Below are 24,632 nucleotides of genomic sequence, written 5' to 3' on the forward strand. Positions count from 1 at the left end.
CAGTCTGCTTAGTGTGTAAGTAGAGTCTTTTTTTTTTAAAGTTTAGCCGAGGCTGCAACGCTGGACGCGACTGTGCGCACCGGGCTGCCTCATCGAAGGGTTTTCGTAACCATGGAAATTCAGTCATGCGCTTAAAATCCTTCTCATCTACGAATATGTGTTTTTTTTCCGGCGGTGCCTAGCTTTCACAACACAAGGATACGACAACGAGCACACAGTGCCAGACGCTGCTGACTAGCAGCGATGCTGCGCGTGCTTGGGCGATCATGTTGAAATAGGGTCTCGTATATGAACTACTAGTACTACTCGTACTCGCCCAGTAATCGGACCGTTGGAATACCACGTGTGCTGTCAAGGAGTATAAAATATGGGGTTGAATGCGCTGCATCAGTTCTGTGATGCAGTGTGATACCCGACGACAGCTCTTTGGATATGCGAGACGGGGTCGGGTTGAGTGCTGCCTGCATATCGAGGTCGTGTTTTGAATGATCGGCTCATCAGGTGCGAGGATTGAGTCTCGATGCGGTACTGTGGTGCGCTATGCGGAGGGTTCATGGCCGATGTACCTATTATGCTGCCTCTTGAGTCGGCGACTTGAATGCACTGACTGTGTAGTCCAGGAAAATAGCGTATGCTTGGATAATGTGATGGACTGCGATGACCAAGAATGACATCTGACATGGTATCTTGCTCTCGTGTTCCGTCTGCCCTTCAAAGGTTGTATAATTAAATTTGTATCATTAACTCTATTTCACGTACTCTTTACGTACTCTCTGTCAAGTATAGCTTTGTCGGACGCTGAATCATCGAGAACAGAACTCGACACCACAACGGTAATGGGTTGGTCTCCACCGTCATGACCCCGCGATTCTCCCGCCTGATCGGGGTTGTGCTTGGTGACGAAGGTCTCCGCTGGTTGCAGCTCCATGGAGAGATCTTCACCCACGTTATCGCCATCACACTCGAACCTCGTGAAGTTCTGTGTCGAGAGTCTGTACGGATCCCTGCCGGCATCCTTGCTTCGTTGCTTTGATACCTTGAACGTAGCGCCTGAGTAGCTTGAGCCGGCACTCTTCTTGTCCTCCAACGACCTGTAGCTCTTCTTTTTGCTTGATTCATAGGATCGACCACTCTGGCCATAGCTCGAGGATGCTTGAGTCTTGTTCTTGAAGCCGTTTATAACAAATCTTATCAACGCTTGTACTGTGGGGACTGCAGCACAAAAGTGGCCGAGGCCGCTAGCGATAAAGGTACTCATGGATGAGGCAACGATGGTGTAAGTTTGGTCGCTTTGATCCACAACGCCCTTCAAGAAGGGCACGCGTGCAATTACGACACCAATGAGACTAAGCAAGTCAGTAGACGTCGCGTAAACATACAGTGAATTATGGACGCCTTACAGCAAACCGACACCAAAGAACATGAGGAGCTCGATCTTCTTTGCTGTCGCCATTTGGAGCTTGAGCACGATCGGAACTGGAAGGGCGAACAGAACGACCTCTGCAATGATCTCGTAGACAACTGATAACTTCAGGATGATGAGCCAGTCGAGGCACTTTGCTGTCTTTGCGGCTTCGAGATCCCACTGAGCACGGACCGGATTGCACCGGATAGCCGCTGTGAAGATAAGGGGAAGTGTGAAGCAAGCTGTAAAGGCCATGAAGACAAAGACAGCGCGCTTCAACCATACGTTCGGGAAGATGCGGAGATACAAGCATAGTATGCTATACTTGAGTAGCAACATCTCGAATGCCCAAAGGATGGTGATAATGTAGGCTGCACGGCTGTCAGTACGATATGCAGTTTGTGTGTGTTTGGATTCGTACTCCACAGCCCAACGTCGTATACACGTTGATATGTCAAGTCCCAAAGATGCTTGCCGACTCCCGCATCAACGTTGAGTATGAAGAAGACCATGAGCGGAATGCACAAAATCTCGAACCATCGTCAGTATGGAAGAGAGCGGCTACTGCTTGTGGACTTACAGCTGATACGAGATGGAGCCAATCGTCCCACCAGAAGTGATTGCCACCGACCCAACGCGACGCAAAGCGCATAGCAACAGCGATTACAGGTATGATTCCTGTTACATATGCTGTGGCCATCATGAGCCGTGTGTACGAATCGTGTGGTCGATTACAGAGATCGGCTTGTGCTCGAAGGATGCCTGTAAAAAGGTCAGTGATGTTCGAAACTGATGCTGCCATAGACGTACCAAACGTTTCGTCAAACGTGCATTTATCCAGCAAGCACGGTTGCAGGATTGCGGTCGAGTTTTTAGAGTTGCATTGGCACTCAAGGTCGAGAAGACCGCAACCGATGAGAGGCAACTTCTCCGCGATACATTCAAGCTGTCCTGCTCAGCTAAATCCACGTATATACGTCTTCGAAAGAGACCTTACTCCGCACGGTGGGATTCTGGCTAATGCGTCCGTGGTGCTGTCTGGTGCTGCAACCGCTAAGGTGAAAGCATTGGCGCACAGCACAATCGCAATTGCACGGTGCCAAAACATTACAAAATATAAAGAATGTGATTCGGGAACCCGAGGTCGGGAGCAAAGGTTTTTTGTCGAATCCGCGGACAGCGGTTCATTGACATGAGGTTTCCAGCGCTATTGCTCCGACTAAGAACGACTGCATTCTAGTCGTCCTTGCTAAGTACCAGTGGTACCTGTGGCACTGACACAAGTCGTGCCAGAATTTGACCGCCTTATCGCATAGGCAGGGGATCGTCCGAGCATCATCCTGACTTGAAGGGTTCCATGCACGCGTCGAACCTCCGACAGGCAGCCGGCCCTAGTCGAGCGACCATCAAGAGCTTCATGATCGAATACTCCGATTGGGTAGACAGTGAGCAGGATTGTCGATAAGATTGTTCGCCGATGAAGACATGTGGGGTACAGGGATGTTGTAGATCCTGTGACCGGTATGATCCGATCTGCGTAGTAGGAGTGCGAAAAGGACAAGACGTTGAAGCAGCAACCAGCCTCATCATCACAACAGCGGTTCTGCATTTCTACACCCGAATATTTCCGTAGCACCTTCTGACCAAAAATAATTTACTGCAGCGCTGACTGAGGTAAGTAAACCGCGACTCTTCGGGCGCAGACTTCCGTTGCTAGATCCGCCCATTGCGCCACTAGTACCGTGATCAACATGACACATGCCGCTGGGCCCATTCCCAAACCTTAAAAAGCCTCCGCGGGTCAATCGGATGTATACCAGCCTAGTGCATTCTCGATTTCAAAACACCGGCTCTGTTAATCGGGAATTAACACGCCGAATTTTATACCCGTGACGGAATGCTGCACCCGTTGACTTTTTCATGGAAGAAGCATCTGGTGCGCGGCTCGGGCAGGCTGAAAGTAGCTTGTCACAGAATAGTGACTACACGTAGATCCAATATAGTTATTCCATAAGCACACTCCATGTCATATTTCTTCAACGCGTATACTACGACGCCGTTCGAAGACGGCAATCCAAAGAAAAACCCTTACTGGTCTGATGCCCACAGAGACCGAAAAACTCTGACATGAACTCTTTACGTGCGCCATCGCAAAAGTTCAGCCATGCTCTCAGGCGTTGTATATAAATCAAAAACTTAGTCTTAGAAGGAAAAACGGATAAAGAGCAGGAACATATGAACTAATTTTTCCAGACTCGCGAGGAAGAAGCTAATTTCACGAACTCGCCTCGTGACGAGGTACGTTTCTCGATCTCAGGATTGACATGAACAACTGTGTACAAGGATGATGCCCACTAAGAATCTAATGACGCAATCAAAGCATTTTTTCCTCAAGTAATATCATATACGAAAACAGTCAACTCTGACAGCCTGGTTGGCTGTACTAAAGGAAGGTGCGGCTTGAGCTTCACTTACTGTATATATCCATTGCTTGAGCTGCACCTCTCCTTCAGCACCGCTAGCTGGGCCGTCAGAGTTACCCATTTTATACATCATGTAAGGCGCGCCTGTGGTGCGCGCCCACTGCTCCCCCTCGGGTCCTGTGGAGAGCTGATTGTTCAGCTCGTTTTCTGCTCGTTGTTGGGCTGGTTTTCTGGCTGATTGGGCTGGCGGAGATTCTAGCGTTACTGGATGCTATCTGAATACGGAGATTTCTAACATCTTGGTATGGCCAATCAGCGCAGAGCTTCTTAGAACCAATCAGATCGCATTTCTTTGTGCACGAAAACCCCTCCAGGACCAATTGTTATATGCAGCTAAAGCTGCAGTAAGAATTGCCTAAAAACATGTAGGTAACCACGGCTTAAAAGTGACACTCCGCATGCTGGCCAGCATTTAGTCATACGCATTACCAAGCATTTTGGCGACCCCAACACTAGCGCAAGACCCAATATTTCAAGCCACGACATTACCACTTACACATCTCCTATATCTAGTGGCACTATGCTCTAGCTTTCAAGCCTATACAAATCAGCTCAAAGGTGTGGCCTCTGACCAGCTAGAGGACTCTTGTGACGACTTAACAACGCGTCATCACGACTTCCATGCGTATATGTTGCAACAAAATCGCAGTGAACCTCGTAGTCGTCTTTGAGGCGCTCAAAGTCCTGGTTGCGTTTGCTCCCTGTGCCGCCGATAGTAACAAGCTGTGTCTTGCTCGACTGCCTTTCCGTGGCCGACCCCTTGTCGGACTGATTTCGGATGTTACTGAATTGGGACGAGATGATGAGCATAAATGGGTGCAGCGTGGGCAGACAGGCACTTATAATGCCAGATGCGACCCCCACAACGCACCAGGTGCACGCCATCGCCAGTGTCCCCGTTGTATCAGCTATATCGAATTGCATAATTGTTGCAAAACGGTAGGCGCTGGCGAAAAGCACACTGCGAATCGTAGTCAGTGGCGAAGACAGTGCCACTAAAGGCGGAAGGGTACTAACAATGCTCAAAGTAGAAACATGAAGATGACAGAAGCGCGTTGTGTGTTCGATGTTTGAAGCTTCAACACTTGAGTAACAGGCACACACAGAATAGCGATGTCGGTCGAGATGTTGGGTACGGCATTGCCAATAAACGAGGCCTTGAGTTCGATGCAGGTACCGTTGATTGTGGAACCCAACCATGCCTTCTTGATCGGATTGCACTGGAAGATGGTAACGCAATTAATGGCGATGACTCAACCAATCGTCACAAATCCTAAGATGTATGCGCCGGTTGGAAAGTTCTTTGTCGGGAAGATGTGCATATACATCAGCAGTAGTGACAGCTTGACCAATCCCACGCCAGTGCAGTAGACAAATTCGAAAGCAACTAGGAGTTTGAGTGATCTCAGTTAGTGGAGTTTTACCTAGCGTGCCTTCGTAGATATGAGATTCTTACCTTTAGCACCACGGTGATGTTGTCGAGAGGCAGAGTGATAGCATGGCTTCCCAATCCCCAATGAATCGCTGAAGATGTTAGGAAATTAAAAAAAACCCCCTTTGCAAGCATGAACATACTGGCATAGCTAAGTCCTCCAGTAACGAAGCAAACAAACTGCACTTTAAGTAAGCCCAAGGTAAGCTGTCTGATGCAGAGGTTAGGAATGCATAGACACGTACTAGAGAGAACATGATCATCCAGTCATCTGCTCCATAGGTAAGACCACGCTTAAGGCGAGCAGCAAAGCGTAGCGCCACGAAGATGGACGCAAGAACCAATAGTGCGATAGTCGTGTTTCGTAGCTCAGGGCCCGGATCCGACTTTCCTGGCTGGTTCGGTGTTGAACTATGTCTTCAAACATTACAGCATGGTGTATTGTGAGCAGAAAATGCGATGAACGGCTTTCTTGCAAATTCGAGGTTGAGCCTAATAAACAACAAGGTGAGCACCAACGAACTTTGCCCGCTAGAAGGCGCATCTTGTATACAAAAAACGCCAAACTCCCTTACTGTAAGGGGTGTTGGATCATAATGGGGCGCTTTGCGAGGTAGACCTTCCTGTCATCCAATGTCAGGTGAGACTATCGGCAATCGCTGTTGTTACTGGTGCTTTTCTGGCTAAACTTTGTATCCAATCACAAGCATTTGCATCCTACGATGATGCTTTCGCTATTACCAACGCTGTGCCGCTAGGCCTCGAATGATCTTTTTTCTTGCATAGAAGTGTGCACAAGTACAAAAGAGATGTTTGTGAAGGGGAACGACTTTGGCCAGCTCCCTTACACTTGGCAAATGGATTTTCTTTATCATTTTCGGGCATGGGAACTTCAATATCAACAGCTGAATGATACTATTACTTCCAGAAGCCCTGTGATATGCACGTCATAATCTAGAATAAAATCTTAGTGCCTCTCCATGGTGGTCTCTTTCCAGCCAATCTACATCATTTTATCAAGTTATTTTGCCTAGCATATTAATATCTTGGAGACTTTCAATTTCTATAAATAAGAAAAATTAAGCTGTCTATATCCTTAACCTATACTTAAATATTGCTGCTTCGATCGTGAACCCAACGAACAACCTTGCCAATGCCAACGGCGCGTTTTATTTTGACGACAACTCTTTTGCTGCCTTAATATACTTGATAGTGCATGATCCGCTAGTAGATATAACGCATTTTTAATCAGCTCTCCACTTTAAAAATGCGGCGTACGGAATCTTTGCACAGAACTCGACTACAAGTGCAACAACCGAGAGTAAGTGGGTATCCCGAGGCATCCAATAAGTTGTTGAACTCTGCATTATATGCTCCTTCAATCCCACTACTTCCTGTCATATTTTCGTCGCGCTATCCCTTATTCTAATTGATACCGCCATCAGCATGTCCAAACCTACTATTGTTTTCGTTCCAGAGCTTTGCACACACCAAACTGTTTCGATATCACCCGCGAACAACTGCATCAGCGCGGATAGGAAACTGAGGCGGTGGCACACCCGTCCGTAGGAGCGGAGCCACCCAACAAAGGCCTAGAAGATGACACCGCGGCGCTGCGCTCCACTTTAGAAAGGCTTTCTGATGATGGCAAAAATATTTTCCTAGTCATGCATTCATACGGAGGTTTAGTCGGAAAAAATGCCCTCAAGGGTTTAGGCTGCAAGCAGCGGTAGGCAATGGGTAAAAAAAGGCGGTGTCATCATCTTGGTTTACTTCGCTGCTTTCGTTGCCCCAAAGGGAGCAACCGTCAAGGTTATGCTTGGCAGTCAATTCTCACCCTAGATACAATTCGATGTTCGTATATATACCAGATACATCCTCTTATCTCCCACATAGCAGGGCTAAAAGTCAGGTTTAGGGTGACTACTGTTACGCTGCTACGCCCGAGATAGTCTATTACCACGATCTAGATGATGAGGCACATAAGAGCGCCATTACAAGACTCAAGCACCAATCAGCGCGCATTTTCACCGACGAGGTCACTTATGAGCCGTGGTATGAAATCCCGATGTACTTCTTCTGTGAGGCCAACAAAGCGCTTCTGCTGCCTATACAACAGCAGATGGCACAGACGCTAGGGAAAGATGCGCCGACTTTCAAATCAGTCGAGTCACATTTGCCTTTTCTAAGCCAGGCCCTGGAGATTGTTCAAAGTCTGGAGTATGCGGCCAAGGTTGGCCAAAGTAAGAAATGAGACTGAGACATTCTTGATTTCCACCGCGATTCCTGCAGGATGATCAGGTCGTAATTATAGTCGACAGCTCGCTTACACCAAATGTCGTGATAAGTGCTCCAATTCTTTTGACACATGCATAGCAATCAGCAGCATATCCACCGTTGGTTTCATTGGGGTTTCTAATGCAAGGAACTCCGGTAGGCTTGATAGAGTCCAGTACTGGGAGATTGTAGTCGCCCGGAACGCCATGAATCGAGCTAGTTCTCAATTGGCTCGAGCGCCTGAAGAAGTATCCACAGTGCCTCTCGAAGAACAAGGATTGATCCTCGTAGGGTACACAGGTCAAACTATCTTTGATGATTTGAAGACTAGTTTTTCTTCACAGGAGTCAAGCTCACTTGAGCTGTGCAATGTGGTGAAAAACAGGATCGTAATTTCTGAGACTGATCGTGCTGTCGAAGAGAAACAACAGCGTGAATCCAAAAGGTGGAGAAAATTGGCCACAATGGTCAATGTATTTGCATCAACGTGGGCAAAGAGCCTCATATTTCGCTTGCGCAAGAACAACTTGCTAGCATATTGCTTGGAGAGGTTCAAAGGCACTGGGCTGAGGTTGTGGACGAGGCCTGAGTCCCACCAAAGGTGAATGAGATCGCAAAGTCCCATATCATTTTTCAATGCTGTACAGCCATTTTTGCCTCGGCAGACGCATAAAGTCTCATAACTAACATTAATCCTATTACGGCACAAATCTGAGTTCGATTCACGCCTCATATTGGTCAGGACCTAAGCCAAGGTATGCTGTGCCATACGCCCGTTGCGGGTTGCCTTACCTTGCCGGATTTAGACATGGTAGGTGCCTGGATTGTTTCTACTAGGGCAGCGAATAAGCGCTGTAAAGTCATGCCCGTGGTGATGCACGCACCCGCTATACGCGAATCTGCCCAGCAAGCTCGGCGCTCCTACCCGATCATAGTCAAGGTTGTTCCACATATGTTTGCATAATCAACATCTAAGCTGCATCCACTTCTAGATATCATTGAATCCAACTAAGTCATTATCAAGTAGCTGATAGCCAGACTAGATCTTTCCCTAGATCTGTGTGTTAATTGGTGTATACATATACACAAGGATTTAGAGCTAAGCAAAAAGATCGACGATGTTCGTCCAACCAACACGTGGCTTACGCCAACATGAGGCTTTGCGAACCCAGTTTATCGCCGTATCCGTCAAATCTGAGCCCACACTATAGTCGTAGTACCGAAGAAGGTACAACAGAGTAGGTGGCTTGCAGGGCGACTCCTCGTGTTCGACCGAATAATCTCGTAAGTCAATATACTAGAAAATCGCATAGATCGTAAATGAAGCCATTCCTCGGTCAGACAGATACAGGAAACATGAAGGTGAAATATCACGTTTGTACCTAGGCTCTCATTTGCACCTAAAGACCAAAGACTAATTCACGGCCACCTAAACTGTCCATTCGAATCATCTATTCAATTGAAGGATTTGCCAGAATATGCAAGTACGCATTAATCACCAGTGGGTGAGCTCGACTCACATAAAGCCAACAATCTAGAGGCGGACTAAGTCAGCTCGCGTATGTAGCATACCTTGGCATACGACTCAGGTTGTACTTTCCACACAGTCATCACTAGTCGCCATTAGAGACTAGCCGAGATTGTGTATTCACCCTTTCGGGCTAACAATCAACATTTTCATACTTTTTGGGTTAAAAATCATCATATTCATGCTTGCTAAGAAAACCCGAGTACAAAAGACGGCACTCGTATGACCAAATTGTCATTGATATATCGGGAACGTCTTATGGAGTTACGTAACTCTGCAAATAAGGTTCTCTCTCGCTTTTGCATCCTCAAGTATATATACCAGCTATGTCTCTTGCTAAAAGATGCTACCAAACTCATACTTATCTCATCATCACCGCATCTTACTTCAAATCATTACAATTTCGTTCCTAGCATAAAGCTATCCTTGAGACACTAACAACAATCATGCACTTCACCTCTACCTTAGTTGCTCTCCTCGTCTCTCTTCCGGAGCTCTTGGTTACAAGTTCACCGCCTTCTCTGGCAGGGACTGCACGGGCGATGCGAAAGATATCAATGTGTGGGACAACGCTTGCCGTGATCAAAATATTCCCGCTACTCAATCTTTCTGTATCTTGAACCTTGGCGGCAACCTCCGGAAGGCAGACTTCTACGACGTCGGAAACTGTGTTGGCTCTGCTCACAGGATCTGGTGGGCAGATGGACGAGAGAACGCCTTCCAAGTGGGCAAGTGCATCAATTTGGGCTATAGCGCAAGGGCATTCGGATCTCGATCTGGATAAGGCTTAACATTCGTAAGTGTATCGCCACATCAACTTAGGGACTGTTCTTACTGATACCTCGATCAAAGACACTCTAGACTCTCGAGAGCTCTCAGGTACGACCTGAGCCCAAAGCCGACATGAAAGACTGAACAGGTTGGGGTTGCAATTGCGTTGAAGTTTTGGTGGAATCACGATGATATGGAGCTACTATCTTTAGATGTTCTCTAATAACAGTCATTCCCTAACGAAATTGCCATTTCCCATAGCAACAATCCTGGTGTTGGTGATGTTGTGACATCCGGGCTTAGCAGCCCGCCTTCTAACATGAGATCTATACTAAAGCGAATGCGATGGTTTGGAAACTATACATGTTAGCCTCACACTTTGGAGTTTGGCTGAGGTTGGAGGTAGCATCACACTGTTTGAATATGGAACTGTTTCTTGAGATGCTGACTCAGCAGCCTTTACTACAATTGTCATTGTCGCAGGTAATCCAATCTAGTTCACCCCAAGTAATATTAGACAAGGTCGATGCTAAAGTATTACTAGAGTTCGCAGTTACATCTGGACTGGTAAATGACGAGAAAAATATCATTTGTAAGATAGTCTGCCTAAACTGATCTTTAGAATTCTGAATGGATTTGTAGGCCATACATCAATGAACGAAGTCGTCGAATAATTTCTGCATCAACGCTATGCCTCTGTTAGTCCAGAAATTCAGCACAATTGATTACAAAAATGTGGGTAAGAGGCTTTCCACGGCAAAAGACTAGATTTGGGATTTTGTCATTTGTATGCTGGAGATCGGAGTTGCTAGAGAATATTGCTTTTTTGGGCTCCGATGTGTTCCAAGATCTGCAAGGACCCGAGATCTAGTCTGCATCCATTTGGGTTAGTACAAATTGGGTTTAAAATGTAACTTGCTTAAAGTTGGGGCCCCTAGCACATTCTGTACTTTGTCGATTCGGTGCCGGGAAAATTGCATGTAGAGTTGGCTGCAGCGCAGAGCCTATTCTTGGACCTATCCTTTGCATCTCGAATTTCTAGAATAAGCAAATTAAGCAGGAGCATTATGTTCGCTACATGCATTTGTGTGTTTTACCTTGACCTGCACAGCACGCCTTTTGTTATACTAAACGCCAGCTTGGCTCATAATAGTATTTCAACAATAGTTAATGTATATACGAGTACCTACCACTACCACAAGAGGTCAGAAAGACTATCAAGGATGATGTTAGAGTCGTGCTTCATAAACGCACGATTGACATATGCTAGTTAAGCTAGTTTAGTTGGGCTCAGATGCACTTACTTCCATTGAAGACATTTAGCGGGCTCGCCTTAGAGCTGGCAACAAAGCTTACCAGGATCTTTCTAAGTACGTACATACCCGAGCGCACTAGTACGCTTCCAGAATGAGATCAAAGGCGAATACCTTCTTGTAGGCTTTGGTAGCTGAGGATTACATCAAGTGTAATACGTTGAAAAGACTCGTTAAGAATATTTCGATAGTTAAGTATTGTGCTTACAAATGTTCCAAAAGCATAAACACAGCCCAAGGTTCTAAAAATATGCCAAGATGGTAATCTTTCAAAGCGGGGTGGTGATCCCTGAATGCAATCAATACTCCGACGCTTGACCGTTTCAGACCCTGCACACCGCAGCACCAAGCCAATTTTGATTGAACAATGCCAATCGCTATGGGAAAGTAATATGCATAACTAAATGCGTGACTCTGTTAGGTGGATGGACAAACAAAACACCCGCCAAGTATATCGGAAGATATCAGAGGCCCACCTCGTATCTCCCACCTCCCTAATATGGCTGCAAGGCCGTTTTAGCCACACCCATGAGCATAAGGAAGGTGCACATGACAATGCCGGGTAGAGTGGCTAGGGTGATCATTAGCACAGGATACCATATATTTGCGACTGGTCCACAGCATTGCTATGTTGCATTGCTTCAGTCTTTTTTATTTCTAGAATCAAGCAGTCACATCTCAGCATCATGAAGCTGTCTCTACTCCTCGTTGCAGCGTACGCCTGCAACGCCTCTGCGCGTCTTAATTGGTCGCTGGCAAAAGTATCCAACCCCACCGCGGATCAAGCAGACGCCTACGCCAGAATCGAAGCGGCAATGACTAAAGCCGTTGCCCGCTACCACAAATTCGCAACTGCCAATAAGACAATTCGCGTCGCCTACGCACCAGGCGTTCCAACTGCTGAAGCAAACTACAACGGCGATCTGCGCTTCGGCTCGAACCGTGCATACATGACAGAACGCACAGCCATGCATGAAATCTCGCACACATTGGGCGTGGGGCAAACAGCAGCATTCAACAGCAAATGTGCGTCGGGAGATTGGAGAACAGCACTACCATTGCTACGGAGCTTTGATGGGGCGAATGCAAAGATCAACTGTGGTGGTAGTCATTTCTGGCCGTATGGACTGAACTATGATAACGAATGGAGCGAGACGAACGCGGACAGACATGTAAGGATGGTTCAGGCTATGATTAATGATGGGATGTGAGGTTAGATAAGTTAACGTGCAGTATGCAAACGGTGTTACTTGTATTTACTTTACCTATCATACCTATATATACCTACACAGTTAGATGCACAATATACAGTAGTATCTACGCTTCGCTAGTAAAGAGGCTTAAAAGTTAGCCTGTGTAGACTCTAGATTAACTATACTTGGAGAAGAACTACATTAATTGTATAGATTCAGAATAACTCTTTCTCTGTTACATGAAGAAATTGAGTTTGTCTAAATTCTTTATCTAAGGTCCGTTCCTGCGTCGGGAGACACCCGCCGTGCAGAGACAGCTTACAATCCAGATCTTTAGAGTCTTTCTCTAATAAGTTTACGAAGCTATAGTTAAAATAGCTAAAATCGCTAGTCTTTTCGATCTAAGTAACTAAGCGTCTAAAAAGCACTATTGCGCTATTAGTCGTATTATCGATTATTTCGTTGATACTAATAATTAATCCTCGTTCTATACCCCTCTATCTGCTTATAACCTAGATAACTTCTCTCTATCTTAGAGAGTTAAGTGTAACGGCGCAGGCAAGACTACTCGGATCAGTATCGGCGGTAGTGTCACTCAGAGGCATATGGGAGTGCGTGGGACATCAAACGAGCCTTGATTCGAATAGACACCTATAGGCCTTGTATAAAAGGATATCAAAAGTCTACAGAGCTAGCTATAGAGAGTGTCTCCTTATATACTGATCTTAGTCGGATCCGAATTGAATCCGACCTCACAACGAGTGGTTGATGAAGAGGGCGGCGAATACTACCTCTGATCTGGCTCTGGAATTGGTCCGATATATGGCGAAGTTGTAACATCGTTATACTACCCCCCTCTTAGTAGATAGCTAGTTCTATAGCTGTAAGACTGTTCTTATGCCTCTCTATTGCAGTTCCTCCACGCTAGCGCGAGGGACTGTTTCTGTAACGGCGCAGGCAAGACTACTCGGATCAGTATCGGCGGTAGTGTCACTCAGAGGCATATGGGAGTGCGTGGGACATCAAACGAGCCTTAATTCGAATAGACACCTATAGGCCTTGTACGAAAGGATATCAAAAATCTATCGAGCTACGGTATGGAGAAGGTGGGGTTTTATATCAGCAGATCTGCCCTCGGCTAGTGCGTGCCCATGTTCGGATCCCTTTCGGATGTTAGTTCAGTGTGTACTCGAACCGTTACAGTTTCGGGTGACTTTCGGCTTATTCTATACCTACTTTTCTTTTCTTTCTCTATACTTAATTATTCTACAGCGAAGTTATATTATCTATATCTTTCTTCTAAGCTTAAATCTACTAGCTAAGGGCCTAAGGAGGTTCTAGCTTTAATAGGTTTTGTTTATAAAACTCTCTAAGCTTATAAGGAGCTCCTATAAAGTTAGAGGCGGGGTACTAAGTAGGATCTAGATTATGTCCGATCTAGCTTACCTAATACTTTAACTTAGCACGATATAACTTACTAGTAAGGATCTAATCTACTTCCCACTCTTCTACACCTTAGATAGGCTCACTAGGAGGCTTAGGAGCTTCTTATTCTAGGAGGGGGTCTTAGAGGTCCTTATATAGTAGGTTTAGAGTAAATACGTCGTAGATACAGGAGCCTACTAGTAGTTAAAGTTAATATAAGTAGCTAACTTTCTCTAAGACCTTAAAGAGACCCTCCTACTTAGCGGCCAGCTTACGACTCAGACGGTTAATTACTAGGTTTTTAGTATCTAAGAATACTATATCGCTAACGTCCTAATTAACGGAGCGTTAATAGCGGTTAATAGTAGATTGTATTTAGTCCTAGGCCTTCTCTATATACTACTTGGCAGTATTCTATATAGCGTGTATACGGGTAGTAAGCGCTAGAGTATCCTTATAATTAAGTTTATTAGTAGAGGTAAGAATACTAGTTAGATACTACTAGTTCTAGCTTTACTTAGGTACGGATCCGTAAAGGATCTAGTATAGAGATATGCTAATAGAAGAGTAAGGTAGGGAAATTTAGGCATAAATAATTAGAGACAGTAGCCTACTCTAGTTATTCTAGTAGTAGGTTACGAACGGACGTAGTCTCTAATTAATATACTTATTTATAATCTCTATCTAACTATTAGTTTCCTTATAATAGGCAGTAGATAGCTTAACCTTAATGCCTAGGATCTAATAGAACTTAGACTAGAAACTAGACACGAACTATAGTTCTTAATTAGAGATAATTATCTCTAAGGTATGTCCGAATTAGTACACCTACTAGATAAAGAGTTTAGCTATACCTCTTACGTTAATTATCTTATAATATAGAATAGAGATAGCTTATTTAGATAACTAGTTAATTATAACTATAATCTAATTATATCTAGCCTTATTCTTAGAGAATTTCTTAAAGTTAATATAGAGGTGTTGTATTAGCTAGTTAGGAATTAGAAGGGGGTGAATTAGCTCTAGAACTTAGGTCTATCTTAGATAGGCTTTACAGTAAGCTAAGTAGTTTCGTATATATCTTTTATAGGTAGCTTCTATACCTTTCTAATAATATTTCTAAGATAGTAGCTAATAAGTCTTCTTTACACTTAGGTAGGCTAATTAGATCTAATTATAGGCCTCTTAGATTAGTTGTATATACGTAGTGGAGTCTAGCTGTACGTAGAGATAGTTTAAGTAGAGTAATAGTCCATTTTCTATCTAATACTTATTAGGGAGAGTACGGCGCTCTTTCTTAAATAATGTGTGATTTTACTGTAATAGAAGCTCGATTAGCTTAAGAGAGTCTAGAGATATAGTCTTCTAAGTAGGCTTAACTACTAGTAGTAAGGTGGCCTACTTAGATAGTTGTTTTATATATGCCTTAGCGAGTTTAGAGTTAATTTAGTTATTAAGTTAGTATAGTTCTAGGAGAACCCGCGAATGGTTATTAATTTAGACATTCCTTAAGTTCTGTAGGTTCTATTTACGACGGCTAAGAATATTAGCGCGAGCGTTGTTCTTACTAGGCGTGTATTAGATATAGAAGTTAAATAAGGTAAGCTATTTAGTCTATCTTACTTATTAGGCGTTTAGAACCTTAGTAGTTATAAAGTATTCTAGAGAGTAGTAGTTAGAGTATACTTGGACTTAGGAGTGTACTAAAGCTAACTTAAATCTCTACTTATTAAATACTATAACGATAGTATATAACTCTTTATTATATATCTCCTAGTTTAGCTCTAATCTAGATAGAACCTTACTAAAGAAAGCTACTAGGCACTATAAGCTATTTAGTTAGTTCTAAGATAGTACTTTAGCTATAATACTATTAGATGTATCCGTCTCTACCTTAGTATTATACTCTAGGTAGTAGTGATATAAAGTAGAGATTACTAGTAAGGCTATTTTTATTCTCTTAAAGGTATGATTATAGTCTAAATCTTATACGAAGAGCTTCGCGGGGCTCTAGAGTGCGATAATTAGCTTAGTAACTTATAAGTATTCTAGAACGAATTACTAATAGAATCCTATAAAGCCTAGGAACGACTTTATACTAGTAATAGTAGTAGGTTGGATCTAGTTGCGGAGGGCTTCTACCTTATTAGAATCTACCTCTAGTTCTTTATTAGTAAGAATATACTCTAAGTACTTTGTCTAAGTAATATAGAATTTACTCTTCTTAATATTAACTTAAAGTTCTACTTATTACAGTCTTTTTAGTACCTTACGCATATATTAGATATATTTTACCTCTAACTTAGAGTAGATAAGAATATTATCTAGGTAGGCGATATAGAAGTTATCTAGATAATTAATTAGTATATTATTTATATATTACTAATAGGTTACTAGACTATTATATAGCCTAAAGGGTAATACTTTAGTCTTATACATTCTATAACGTGTACAGAATATAGTATATTCTTTAGAGTTAGAGTTTATTTAGATCTTATTAAAAGCCGCGCGTATATTAAGCTTAGTAAAGATCTTAGCCTTATAAGAACAAGTAAGTAGCTTATTAATACGTAGGATTAGATACGTATCCTTACGTATAATAGTATTAAGTTTATAGTAATCTACGTAGATACGTAGGTCTCTATTTAGCTTCTAAATATATAGGACTAGGAAGGTAAAAGGGCTATAGCTTAAGAAAAAGTATCCCTTCTAAAGGTTCTCTATAATGTTACAAGTAACAAAAAGGATTCTCTCCTTAACAAATGACGAGATGGCGGAAGGCCTATGGACGTCCACGTCAGAAGGTAATGATTAACGCGGGGCGCTGATTACGTGACGTGGCATCTCGCTAAGGCAGGACATCTAGAGATGCCAGACCCTCAGGAGATGCTAGGATATCAGGAGATGCCAGGATATCTAGAGATGCCAGTAACATCAGAGATATTAAGGGCTTGGCTAGATATCAGGACTGGAAGCAATAAGGATATAAGGATAGATAGATTTTATTATTTACTCTTGTTATAGTTAACTTAAATTATACTTTCTTACTAGTATCTTTACTTAATAAGATTGTTATAAGTTAGTCTATTAAATAGATTAGTCTTATTAAACTCTTCTTAAGCACGCTAACTCTACTATATCGCTAGATAAGCCTCACGGAACACTAACGTAATACTTACCTATCTTAGTGTAGACTAGAATAGAGAAGTATAGACTTATACCCCGTGTAACACTTTAACCACCTATAGATCTAGTAGAAGGAGGATTAACTAACAGCGTCTGATTAAGATTGAACCATGTTAGGAAATTCAAGCGAATACGTTGACATTCTAGGCCTAGTGCCTAAGGGAGATATTAATATGACTAGTAGTACCTAAGGGGGAAGCAACGAGCTGGCGGCAGGGAGCCCTGAGTATGAACTCGTTAATCTTAGACGTGAGAGCTAAGCCTAAGTAAGGTAGATAGCTAAGTTATAGAATACGATTAACTAACTTATAGGTTAATTAATAGCTACCCTAAACAAGAAACTACTTAAGAAGCTAAAAATAGTAACTCTAGAAAAGTACGATGGAAGTCGCACTGAGTTATAGATATTCTTTACTAACATCGACTTATACTGCGAATTTAATGAGGTACTTAATAACTAGAAAAAAATCTTTATAGCTAGTACTTATATAAAAGGACGAGCGTTAAGCTGAATATAGCTATACGTAGAGGACTATCTATTAAATATTAAGAATAGAGGAACGAAGGACGAGACGCGCGCCTTATTTACTAGTTGGGCTGAATTTAAGAAAGAGATAGGATATATCTTTAGGGAAGTAGATGCTTAGAACTAGGTAGAGAAAGCGATAACTCGCCTAAAGTAGACTAGTTTAGTATTAGTATATATAGCTAAGTTCAAGCAGCTATAGGCACGAATTGACTAGGACGACGCAGTACTTTAAATAGTGTTTGAAGTAGGTCTAAAGGAAAATATTAAAGACGGACTTATATATTATAATAAACTAAATACGCTTTATACGCTAATTAAGTTAGTAACACGTATTCATAATAGACTATAGGAAAGAAACTGATAAAGAAAATAATCTCAGCTAGTAATAGCTAACATAAGGAAACAGCGTAGCTGGTTTAATAAGGATAGTGATACTATTATAACTAGTAAGGTATAAGATAAGTCTAAGGACAAGAATAGAAAACCCTAAGGATAGTTTAATAACGGACTCTTTATAGAAGAATGTAAGAAGTATTATAATAGTAAGGTATATCTCTAGTATAGTAAAGTAGAATACTTCCGCAGAGATTGCCTAAAAAACGAAGTTAGATAAGGAGCGGTTAAGATTGGGATAATTCGGATACTAACATCATACCTAACTAAGGAGCTAGATAAAACCTTTAGCGATCTAGACCTATACAAAGAAGCAAGACAAGCTACTAATGAGGCCTTTAAGCTAGTACAAAAGGTAATAAGACTCTAAGACTTTAAGTAGGACGCACTATTACTAATAGATTGGCAGATTAAAGGGGCCGAAGTACTACGCCGTCTAAGAAACTAATAGTACTAGATTTGCAGAACTAATGCACATTAAGTTAATAATTATAACATCAATAGACGAGTTATAATCTTAGAACCCTAAGTAGATAAGATTACCTATAGGGCTACCTAGGAATAACTTAGGTTTAAGAAACCTAATAACGAGGAGACACCTTGGACGTTTAAGGAATAGATAGAGTAATATAAGCGCCTATGTTAGGTCGGCTGCCTAAGATAGTATGATTACTACTTAAGAAAGCGAGAAGAGACTAGAGATAACGAGAATAATTACTGCTACACTAATTTATGGTATAACGAGTGTCGCGTATAGCATTACTATATATACTAGCCTAGAGAAAAGGAAGCTCACGAAGAGTTATATTAGATTAAGTGCACGATTAATTACTAATTCTATAAAGAATAGCGATAGAAAGCTAAGAGGGTAGACGACTACTATTATAGTACGATTTTCGCAGAAGAATGTATAGCGAAGAACTGTAGAATATATAGAGCCTAAGTACGGGAAACGCTAGTAGAGTATAGTAAACTCCTATAGACGCATTATAGGAAAGGTTGTGCTATGTGTTGAAATAAGGAGGGTGCTACTTGTTCTATAGCTAGCTCAGAGGTATAGTAGTCTACTTGTCTAGCGATAGACTCAGAGGTAGCGAATCGATAGGTTCTAGGATGAAAAGAGAGAAATGCTAGGGGAGAGAGATAAGGATTGGATTGATCTGATCTAGTAGTCTGATCTGTTCTTGTAATCTGCTCTGGTTTCTATCTACTAGCTATTCTACTACTATATATATTTGCTGTACTAGATTCTAGAAGAATCTATCTAGTAGTAGATTACGTAGCTATAGACGTAATAGATAGATGAATTGTATAGGGATTGGTTGACTGAAGAATCCGAGTATAGTGCCGAGCACCCGGATTATGTCAGAGATTAGCTGATTAGCTTATATCTCTAACACTATGCACTAATAATAGTTTAAGAATACTTAATAGGTAGGTAACTACTACTATAGTATCCTACTAGCGAACATTTATAAGGCAAAGGATTGCCCGATTTATAAAAGTAAGAAGCTGGAACTAAGAAAGAGGGCTACATAATAGAAGATACCTTATAAGAATATTTATTAGAGCTTCTACTACAACGATTAGTATATAATATACTATTCTACTAAGGCAGGCGAAGGCTACTTTCTAAAGAAGAAGGGAAGTAGGTAGTTAAAAAACTAGGATGCTACTAGGGATAGGGTCACGCTGGTAAAGGCAGTTCTAAAACAACTCTTAAGTAAGTATAGGAAGTAGGAGCAAAAGAGTTGTAATTAAAAGCTATAGTACTTATAGATAGACATAAGGTATTAGCGCTTATAGATAGTAGGGTAGCACGAACTGTTATATCTCTATAAGTAGTAGAAGGAAATAATATACTTTATTAGAATAAGAAGGTACCAATGCGAGTGGTATTAGCTGATGATAGTTCTACGACATACGGGAACGGCTGGATCTAACTTAAGACTAAGGTAGTAACGTTACGCCTAGCTAGTTAAGAAAGCTAAGAAAAGATTAGTATTATAGATCTTAGAGAGACTAAGATGATAATTAGCTACAATTAGTTATTAAAGTATAACTCTGCTATTAATTAGTAAAAGAAGATATTACTTAGCTGAGAGCTTGTGTATAAGGTTGCTGAAGTACGACATAAGACACGCCCGACGAATTAGCGCGTAACCTAGGATGGGAGATTTGGTATAATCTTACCGTATAAGATCGCGAGAATCTATGCGAAGGACCTTTAGAGAGTAGGAGTTATTTAGATATGGCAGATCGCGACCACAAAGGACGGATTAGTACTATAGTTAGCGATTCTAATAGAATACTAAACGGATGAGGTTAGAGAACTATTTGAAGAAAATAAGGTAACGCACCTAGTAGATCATTAGGATTAAGATTACGAGATTATTCTTAATAAAGGAGCTAAGTTAAGCCTAGAACTAATATACTCTATAGCGCCTAAGCACGACGCTGAGCTGCGGGATTATATTTAGAAGAACTTAAAGAAGGGATTTATCTGACTAGGATTAGGCTTAATAGCCTTACCTATTTTATTTGTAAAGAAATCTAACGGGAAGTGGTGACTATATATTAACTTTAGAAGGTTGAACAGCGTTACTTAGAAGAACTAATATCTCTTACTACTTATTATAGAGCTTATAAATTAACTCTAGGGAGCTAAGTAGTTTATAAAGTTTAACGTTTAGGAAGGATTTTACTAAATTAGGATTAAAGAAGGTCACGAATAAATAACAGCGTTTAAAACGAAGTATGGACTCTTTAAGTATATAGTTATGCTATTTAGATTAATAAATACGCTAGTAACCTTTTAATTAGTTATTAACAACGCTCTTTATAAGTACCTCAGAATCTTTATTACTACGTATCTAGACGACGTACTAGTGTACTCTAGTAGTATACGCGAAGAATATATTAAGTATATTAAGAAGGTCTTATAGAAGCTTAGGGAATATAAGCTATACCTTTAACTAGGAAAGTATAAATTCTATATATAAGAAACAGAATTTCTTAGATTTATTATATTAACTAAAGAAGTAAAAATAAACCTAAAGAAGATATAGACTGTATAGGAATAGCTAATACCTAAAATAGTTAAGGATATTTAATCCTTCTTAGGATTTGCAAATTACTATTAAAAGTTTATTAGAGATTACTTAAAGATTATAGCACCTCTTATAGAAGTAACGAAAAAGGAAATAGGTTTTAAATAGGAATAGGAATATTAAGAGGCTTTTAATTAAATTAAGTAGATATTTCTAGAGGCACCTATACTTAAGATATACAGCCCTTAATAACTAATAAGAGTTAAGACTAACGCCTTAGACTATGCACTCGGAGCTGTATTATTATAGTAGTACTTAGATAGGAAATAGAGGCTAGTATTCTACTATTTATAGAAGTTCTCTAGAGTAGAACTTAACTATAATGTTTATAATAAAGAACTACTTAGGGTAGTTAATACCTTTAAATAATAGAAAGTGTACCTATTAGGACTCCCTAAATAGATTAAGGTTTTTACTAATTACTAGAACTTAACGAGTTTTATGATAACGAAAAAACTTAACTAACGATAAGTACGATAGGTAGAGATGCTAGCCTAGTATAACTTTAAGATTACGTACCGCGTAGGAACGCTTAATAGAGTAGTAGACGCTTTAAGTAGAAGGTCTAATTTGCGCGAAGAGGGTTATAAAGAACTATATAACGCCTTACTTAAGACGATGCTTGATGGTAGTCTGAAGTACAACTAGCCGGAACTAGCTAAGGTAGCTAAGATGGCCGAGTAGGTAAAAACACTATAGAAATAATAGTAGGAAAAGGCAACGCTATGGGCGTTAGAAACGGACTCTTACCCGCTAGAAGTAATAAACGATAGGAAAGAGCTTAAAGCTCTAGAAGAATGTATAAGCACGTATATACTCTTATATATAAGAACCGAACTTATTAAGACTCTACACGAGTCCCTAGAATATAGACACGTAGGTGTGGACGAAATGGTTAGACGACTAGCTAAGGTATTTGCGATACCACGCTTGTGAGCGAAGGTGCAGGAAATACTAAGTAACTGTTTGGTATATTACTAGAACAAGCCTAAGAGACATAAGCTCTACGGCCTGTTATAACTCTTATAGCTACTATCTAGACTATAGATAAGCGTAATGATAGACTTTATAGTGAAGCTTCTAAAATTATTAGAACTAGGATTAGCTCGATTCTGTAATACTATCCTAGTAATTGTGGACTAATTAACTAAAGTAGTAAAGTTTATGTCTATAGAAGAGACTATTACGGCAGATGAATGCGCGTACGAAGTTACTAAAGTATTAGTGTTAGAGCACGGGATACCTAAAGAGTTTATTACTAATCGTGATAAACTATTTACGTCTAAATACTAGAGTATATTCCTAGTAAAGTTAGGTGTTAAGAAGAAGCTTTTAATAAGCTTTTACCCGGAAATAGATGGCTAGACGGAACGCACGAACTAGACATTAGAATAGTACCTATAGATGTACGCTAATAAATTGTAGGATAACTAGGTAGAGTTACTACTAACAGCGCAATTGGCCTATAATAGTATAAAATTAGTAATGATAAAGCATTCGCCGTACTACGCGAACTACGGATATGAGCTGACTGCTTATTAAGATCTGAAGGATATTGAAAGTATCGCGGTAGGAGTAGACGATAAGGCGAAGCTTATGCAAGAATTGTACGAAGAATTAAGTAAGAATATAGCTTAATAAAACCTTACGACATCTAAAGCAGCGAATAAACTAAGGATTAAGGGACTAACCTTTAAGAAGGGGGACAAAGTTTTTCTATTAAGATAAAACCTAAAAACTAAACGACTATGCAGAAAATTGGACAACCTCTGAATAGGACTATTTAAGATCCTAGAGGAAATAGGGAAAGTAAACTATAAGTTAAAACTCCTATAAGGTATGCGAATCCACCCTGTCTTTTATAAAAAACTCCTAGAACCAGCACCTCTAGATACTAAGCTAGTAATAGATATAGAGCTTGAAGATAACGAGTATAAGGTTGAGGAAATTAAGGACCTATGGAAAATTGGTAGTTAGTAGAAGTACTTAGTTAAGTGGTAAGGATGGCCTGAAAGCTATAACACTTAGGAACCTAAAGGAAACCTGATGAACTGTAAGTCACTGGTACGTGAATACTACTAGAAGCACCTAAAGAAGCGAGGGGAAGCCTCTCGAAGAGGAAAGAATAGTTAAAAGAAGGATTATAGTAATTAGCCTGTAACCCGCCTAGATTAGCTAATGGTCTGGATAGTGATGGTTCGATAACAGGAAGGCCCGTACTCTTAGGAGCTAAACTCCTCTTAGCCTGCTCTTTCGTACGATCTTAAATAGCAAGAATCGTAAGATTACGACGCGCGAAAACCTGTTCACGCTTCTTTACTTCTAGAAGCTCTAACTTCTGTTAAGAAAGCTGTGCCTTAAGACGAGCTACAGCTAGTTCTCGTTCTTTACGTTCCTCTCGAACTTTCTCCTACTCTTCCTTGGAAATAAAAAGACTACACTCAGTACTAACGGAAATGTAACTAGCGCAACGACCTATCGTTGTCTTTATAAAACAACGCAACTTCTTCTCTTCACAACGCTTATAGCAGAACTCCATTTCAAGGCCCTCTTACTCTACGTAGGCGGCCCGGGAACGCTTCTGCTCAGTCGAAGTTTGAGAACGTGGGGCACGGGGCTTGTGGACCTTGGGCATGGTTAGGAAGGCTACGAGGCAGAGACGGCTACGAGGCAGAGACGGCTACAACGAGTGGACGGGCTCTGACCTTATATGCAGCCGGCGTCTCAACACGCGGCACGGGAAAACAATATTCCAGGGTATCGAGACGATAGCCCTAAGAGGGGAGGTAATGTTACAAGTAACAAAAAGGATTCTCTCCTTAACAAATGACGAGATGGCGGAAGGCCTATGGACGTCCACGTCAGAAGGTAATGATCAACGCGGGGCGCTGATCACGTGACGTGGCATCTCGCCAAGGCAGGACATCTGGAGATGCCAGTAACATCAGAGATGTCAAGGGCTTGGCCAGATGTCAGGACTGGAAGCAATGAGGATATAAGGATGGATGGATTTCATTATTTACTCTCGTTGTGGTCAACTCAAATTGTACTTTCTTACTAGTATCTTTACTTAATAAGATTGTCATAAGTTAGTCTATCAAATAGATTAGTCTTGTTAAACCCTCCTTAAGCACGCCAATGTAACGGCGCAGGCAAGACTACTCGGATCAGTATCGGCAGTAGCGTCACTCAGAGGCATATGGGAGTGCGTGGGACATCAAACGAGCCTTGATTCGAATAGACACCTATAGGCCTTGTACGAAAGGATATCAAAAATCTATCGAGCTACGGTATGGAGAAGGTGGGGTTTTATATCAGCAGATCTGCCCTCGGCTAGTGCGTGCCCATGTTCGGATCCCTTTCGGATGTTAGTTCAGTGTGTACTCGAACCGTTACACTACCCCCCCCTCTATTGACAGCTAGTCCCGTAGCTGTTGAAAAATTTTCAATGTTTGTTTGTTTGTCTGTTTGCTTGATGTCGTCATCCTTCTATGCAGGGTCTCGGCCAGGCCCCGAACAGCCTCCGGGCCAAGGAGAATCCACTCAGCACGTGATATTAAATCCGTTTGCTCACTGAGTATATTAAC

The 24,632-nt window shown here is 41.5% G+C and overlaps 7 protein-coding genes across 7 annotated transcripts; 4 read left to right on the top strand and 3 right to left on the bottom strand.

Annotated features, from left to right (window-relative positions):
* Positions 1-722: 722 nt before the first annotated feature.
* Positions 723-1,999, bottom strand: COCSADRAFT_202934 (uncharacterized protein). Its single transcript, XM_007705811.1, has 4 exons — positions 1,986-1,999; positions 1,827-1,935; positions 1,401-1,776; positions 723-1,346 (listed from the first exon to the last, which is right to left on the bottom strand). The coding sequence occupies exons 2-4, from the start codon at positions 1,915-1,917 to the stop codon at positions 752-754; spliced, it is 1,062 nt and encodes a 353-aa protein (XP_007704001.1). The 5' UTR covers positions 1,918-1,935; positions 1,986-1,999; the 3' UTR covers positions 723-751.
* Positions 2,000-3,795: 1,796 nt separating this feature from the next.
* Positions 3,796-5,915, bottom strand: COCSADRAFT_29913 (uncharacterized protein; the record flags this gene model as incomplete). Its single annotated transcript, XM_007705379.1, has 8 exons — positions 3,796-3,843; positions 3,881-4,071; positions 4,461-4,849; positions 4,993-5,108; positions 5,345-5,412; positions 5,464-5,527; positions 5,566-5,737; positions 5,896-5,915. 8 exons carry the CDS (start codon positions 5,913-5,915, stop codon positions 3,796-3,798), a joined length of 1,068 nt encoding a protein of 355 aa, XP_007703569.1.
* Positions 5,916-6,766: 851 nt separating this feature from the next.
* On the top strand, positions 6,767-7,574 carry COCSADRAFT_174978 (uncharacterized protein; the record flags this gene model as incomplete). Its single annotated transcript, XM_007705812.1, has 4 exons — positions 6,767-6,790; positions 6,859-7,049; position 7,239; positions 7,269-7,574. 4 exons carry the CDS (start codon positions 6,767-6,769, stop codon positions 7,572-7,574), a joined length of 522 nt encoding a protein of 173 aa, XP_007704002.1.
* A 43-nt stretch (positions 7,575-7,617) lies between these two features.
* COCSADRAFT_98419 (uncharacterized protein) lies at positions 7,618-7,785 on the bottom strand (the record flags this gene model as incomplete). Its single annotated transcript, XM_007705813.1, has 1 exon — positions 7,618-7,785. A coding segment is annotated over one exon (168 nt), but the record flags the coding sequence as incomplete, so codon positions are not given.
* Positions 7,786-11,866: 4,081 nt separating this feature from the next.
* Positions 11,867-15,128, top strand: COCSADRAFT_184463 (uncharacterized protein; the record flags this gene model as incomplete). The annotated part of the gene is made up of 2 exons (XM_007705814.1): positions 11,867-12,381; positions 15,105-15,128. Exons 1-2 carry the CDS (start codon positions 11,896-11,898, stop codon positions 15,126-15,128), a joined length of 510 nt encoding a protein of 169 aa, XP_007704004.1. The 5' UTR covers positions 11,867-11,895.
* A 6,415-nt stretch (positions 15,129-21,543) lies between these two features.
* On the top strand, positions 21,544-21,693 carry COCSADRAFT_98550 (uncharacterized protein; the record flags this gene model as incomplete). Its single annotated transcript, XM_007705815.1, has 1 exon — positions 21,544-21,693. A coding segment is annotated over one exon (150 nt), but the record flags the coding sequence as incomplete, so codon positions are not given.
* A 1,191-nt stretch (positions 21,694-22,884) lies between these two features.
* Positions 22,885-23,127, top strand: COCSADRAFT_99288 (uncharacterized protein; the record flags this gene model as incomplete). The annotated part of the gene is made up of 2 exons (XM_007705816.1): positions 22,885-23,017; positions 23,084-23,127. The coding sequence occupies 2 exons, from the start codon at positions 22,885-22,887 to the stop codon at positions 23,125-23,127; spliced, it is 177 nt and encodes a 58-aa protein (XP_007704006.1).
* Positions 23,128-24,632: the final 1,505 nt, after the last annotated feature.

Source organism: Bipolaris sorokiniana (assembly GCF_000338995.1).
Source record: "Bipolaris sorokiniana ND90Pr unplaced genomic scaffold COCSAscaffold_14, whole genome shotgun sequence".
NCBI classification, from domain to species: domain Eukaryota; kingdom Fungi; phylum Ascomycota; class Dothideomycetes; order Pleosporales; family Pleosporaceae; genus Bipolaris; species Bipolaris sorokiniana.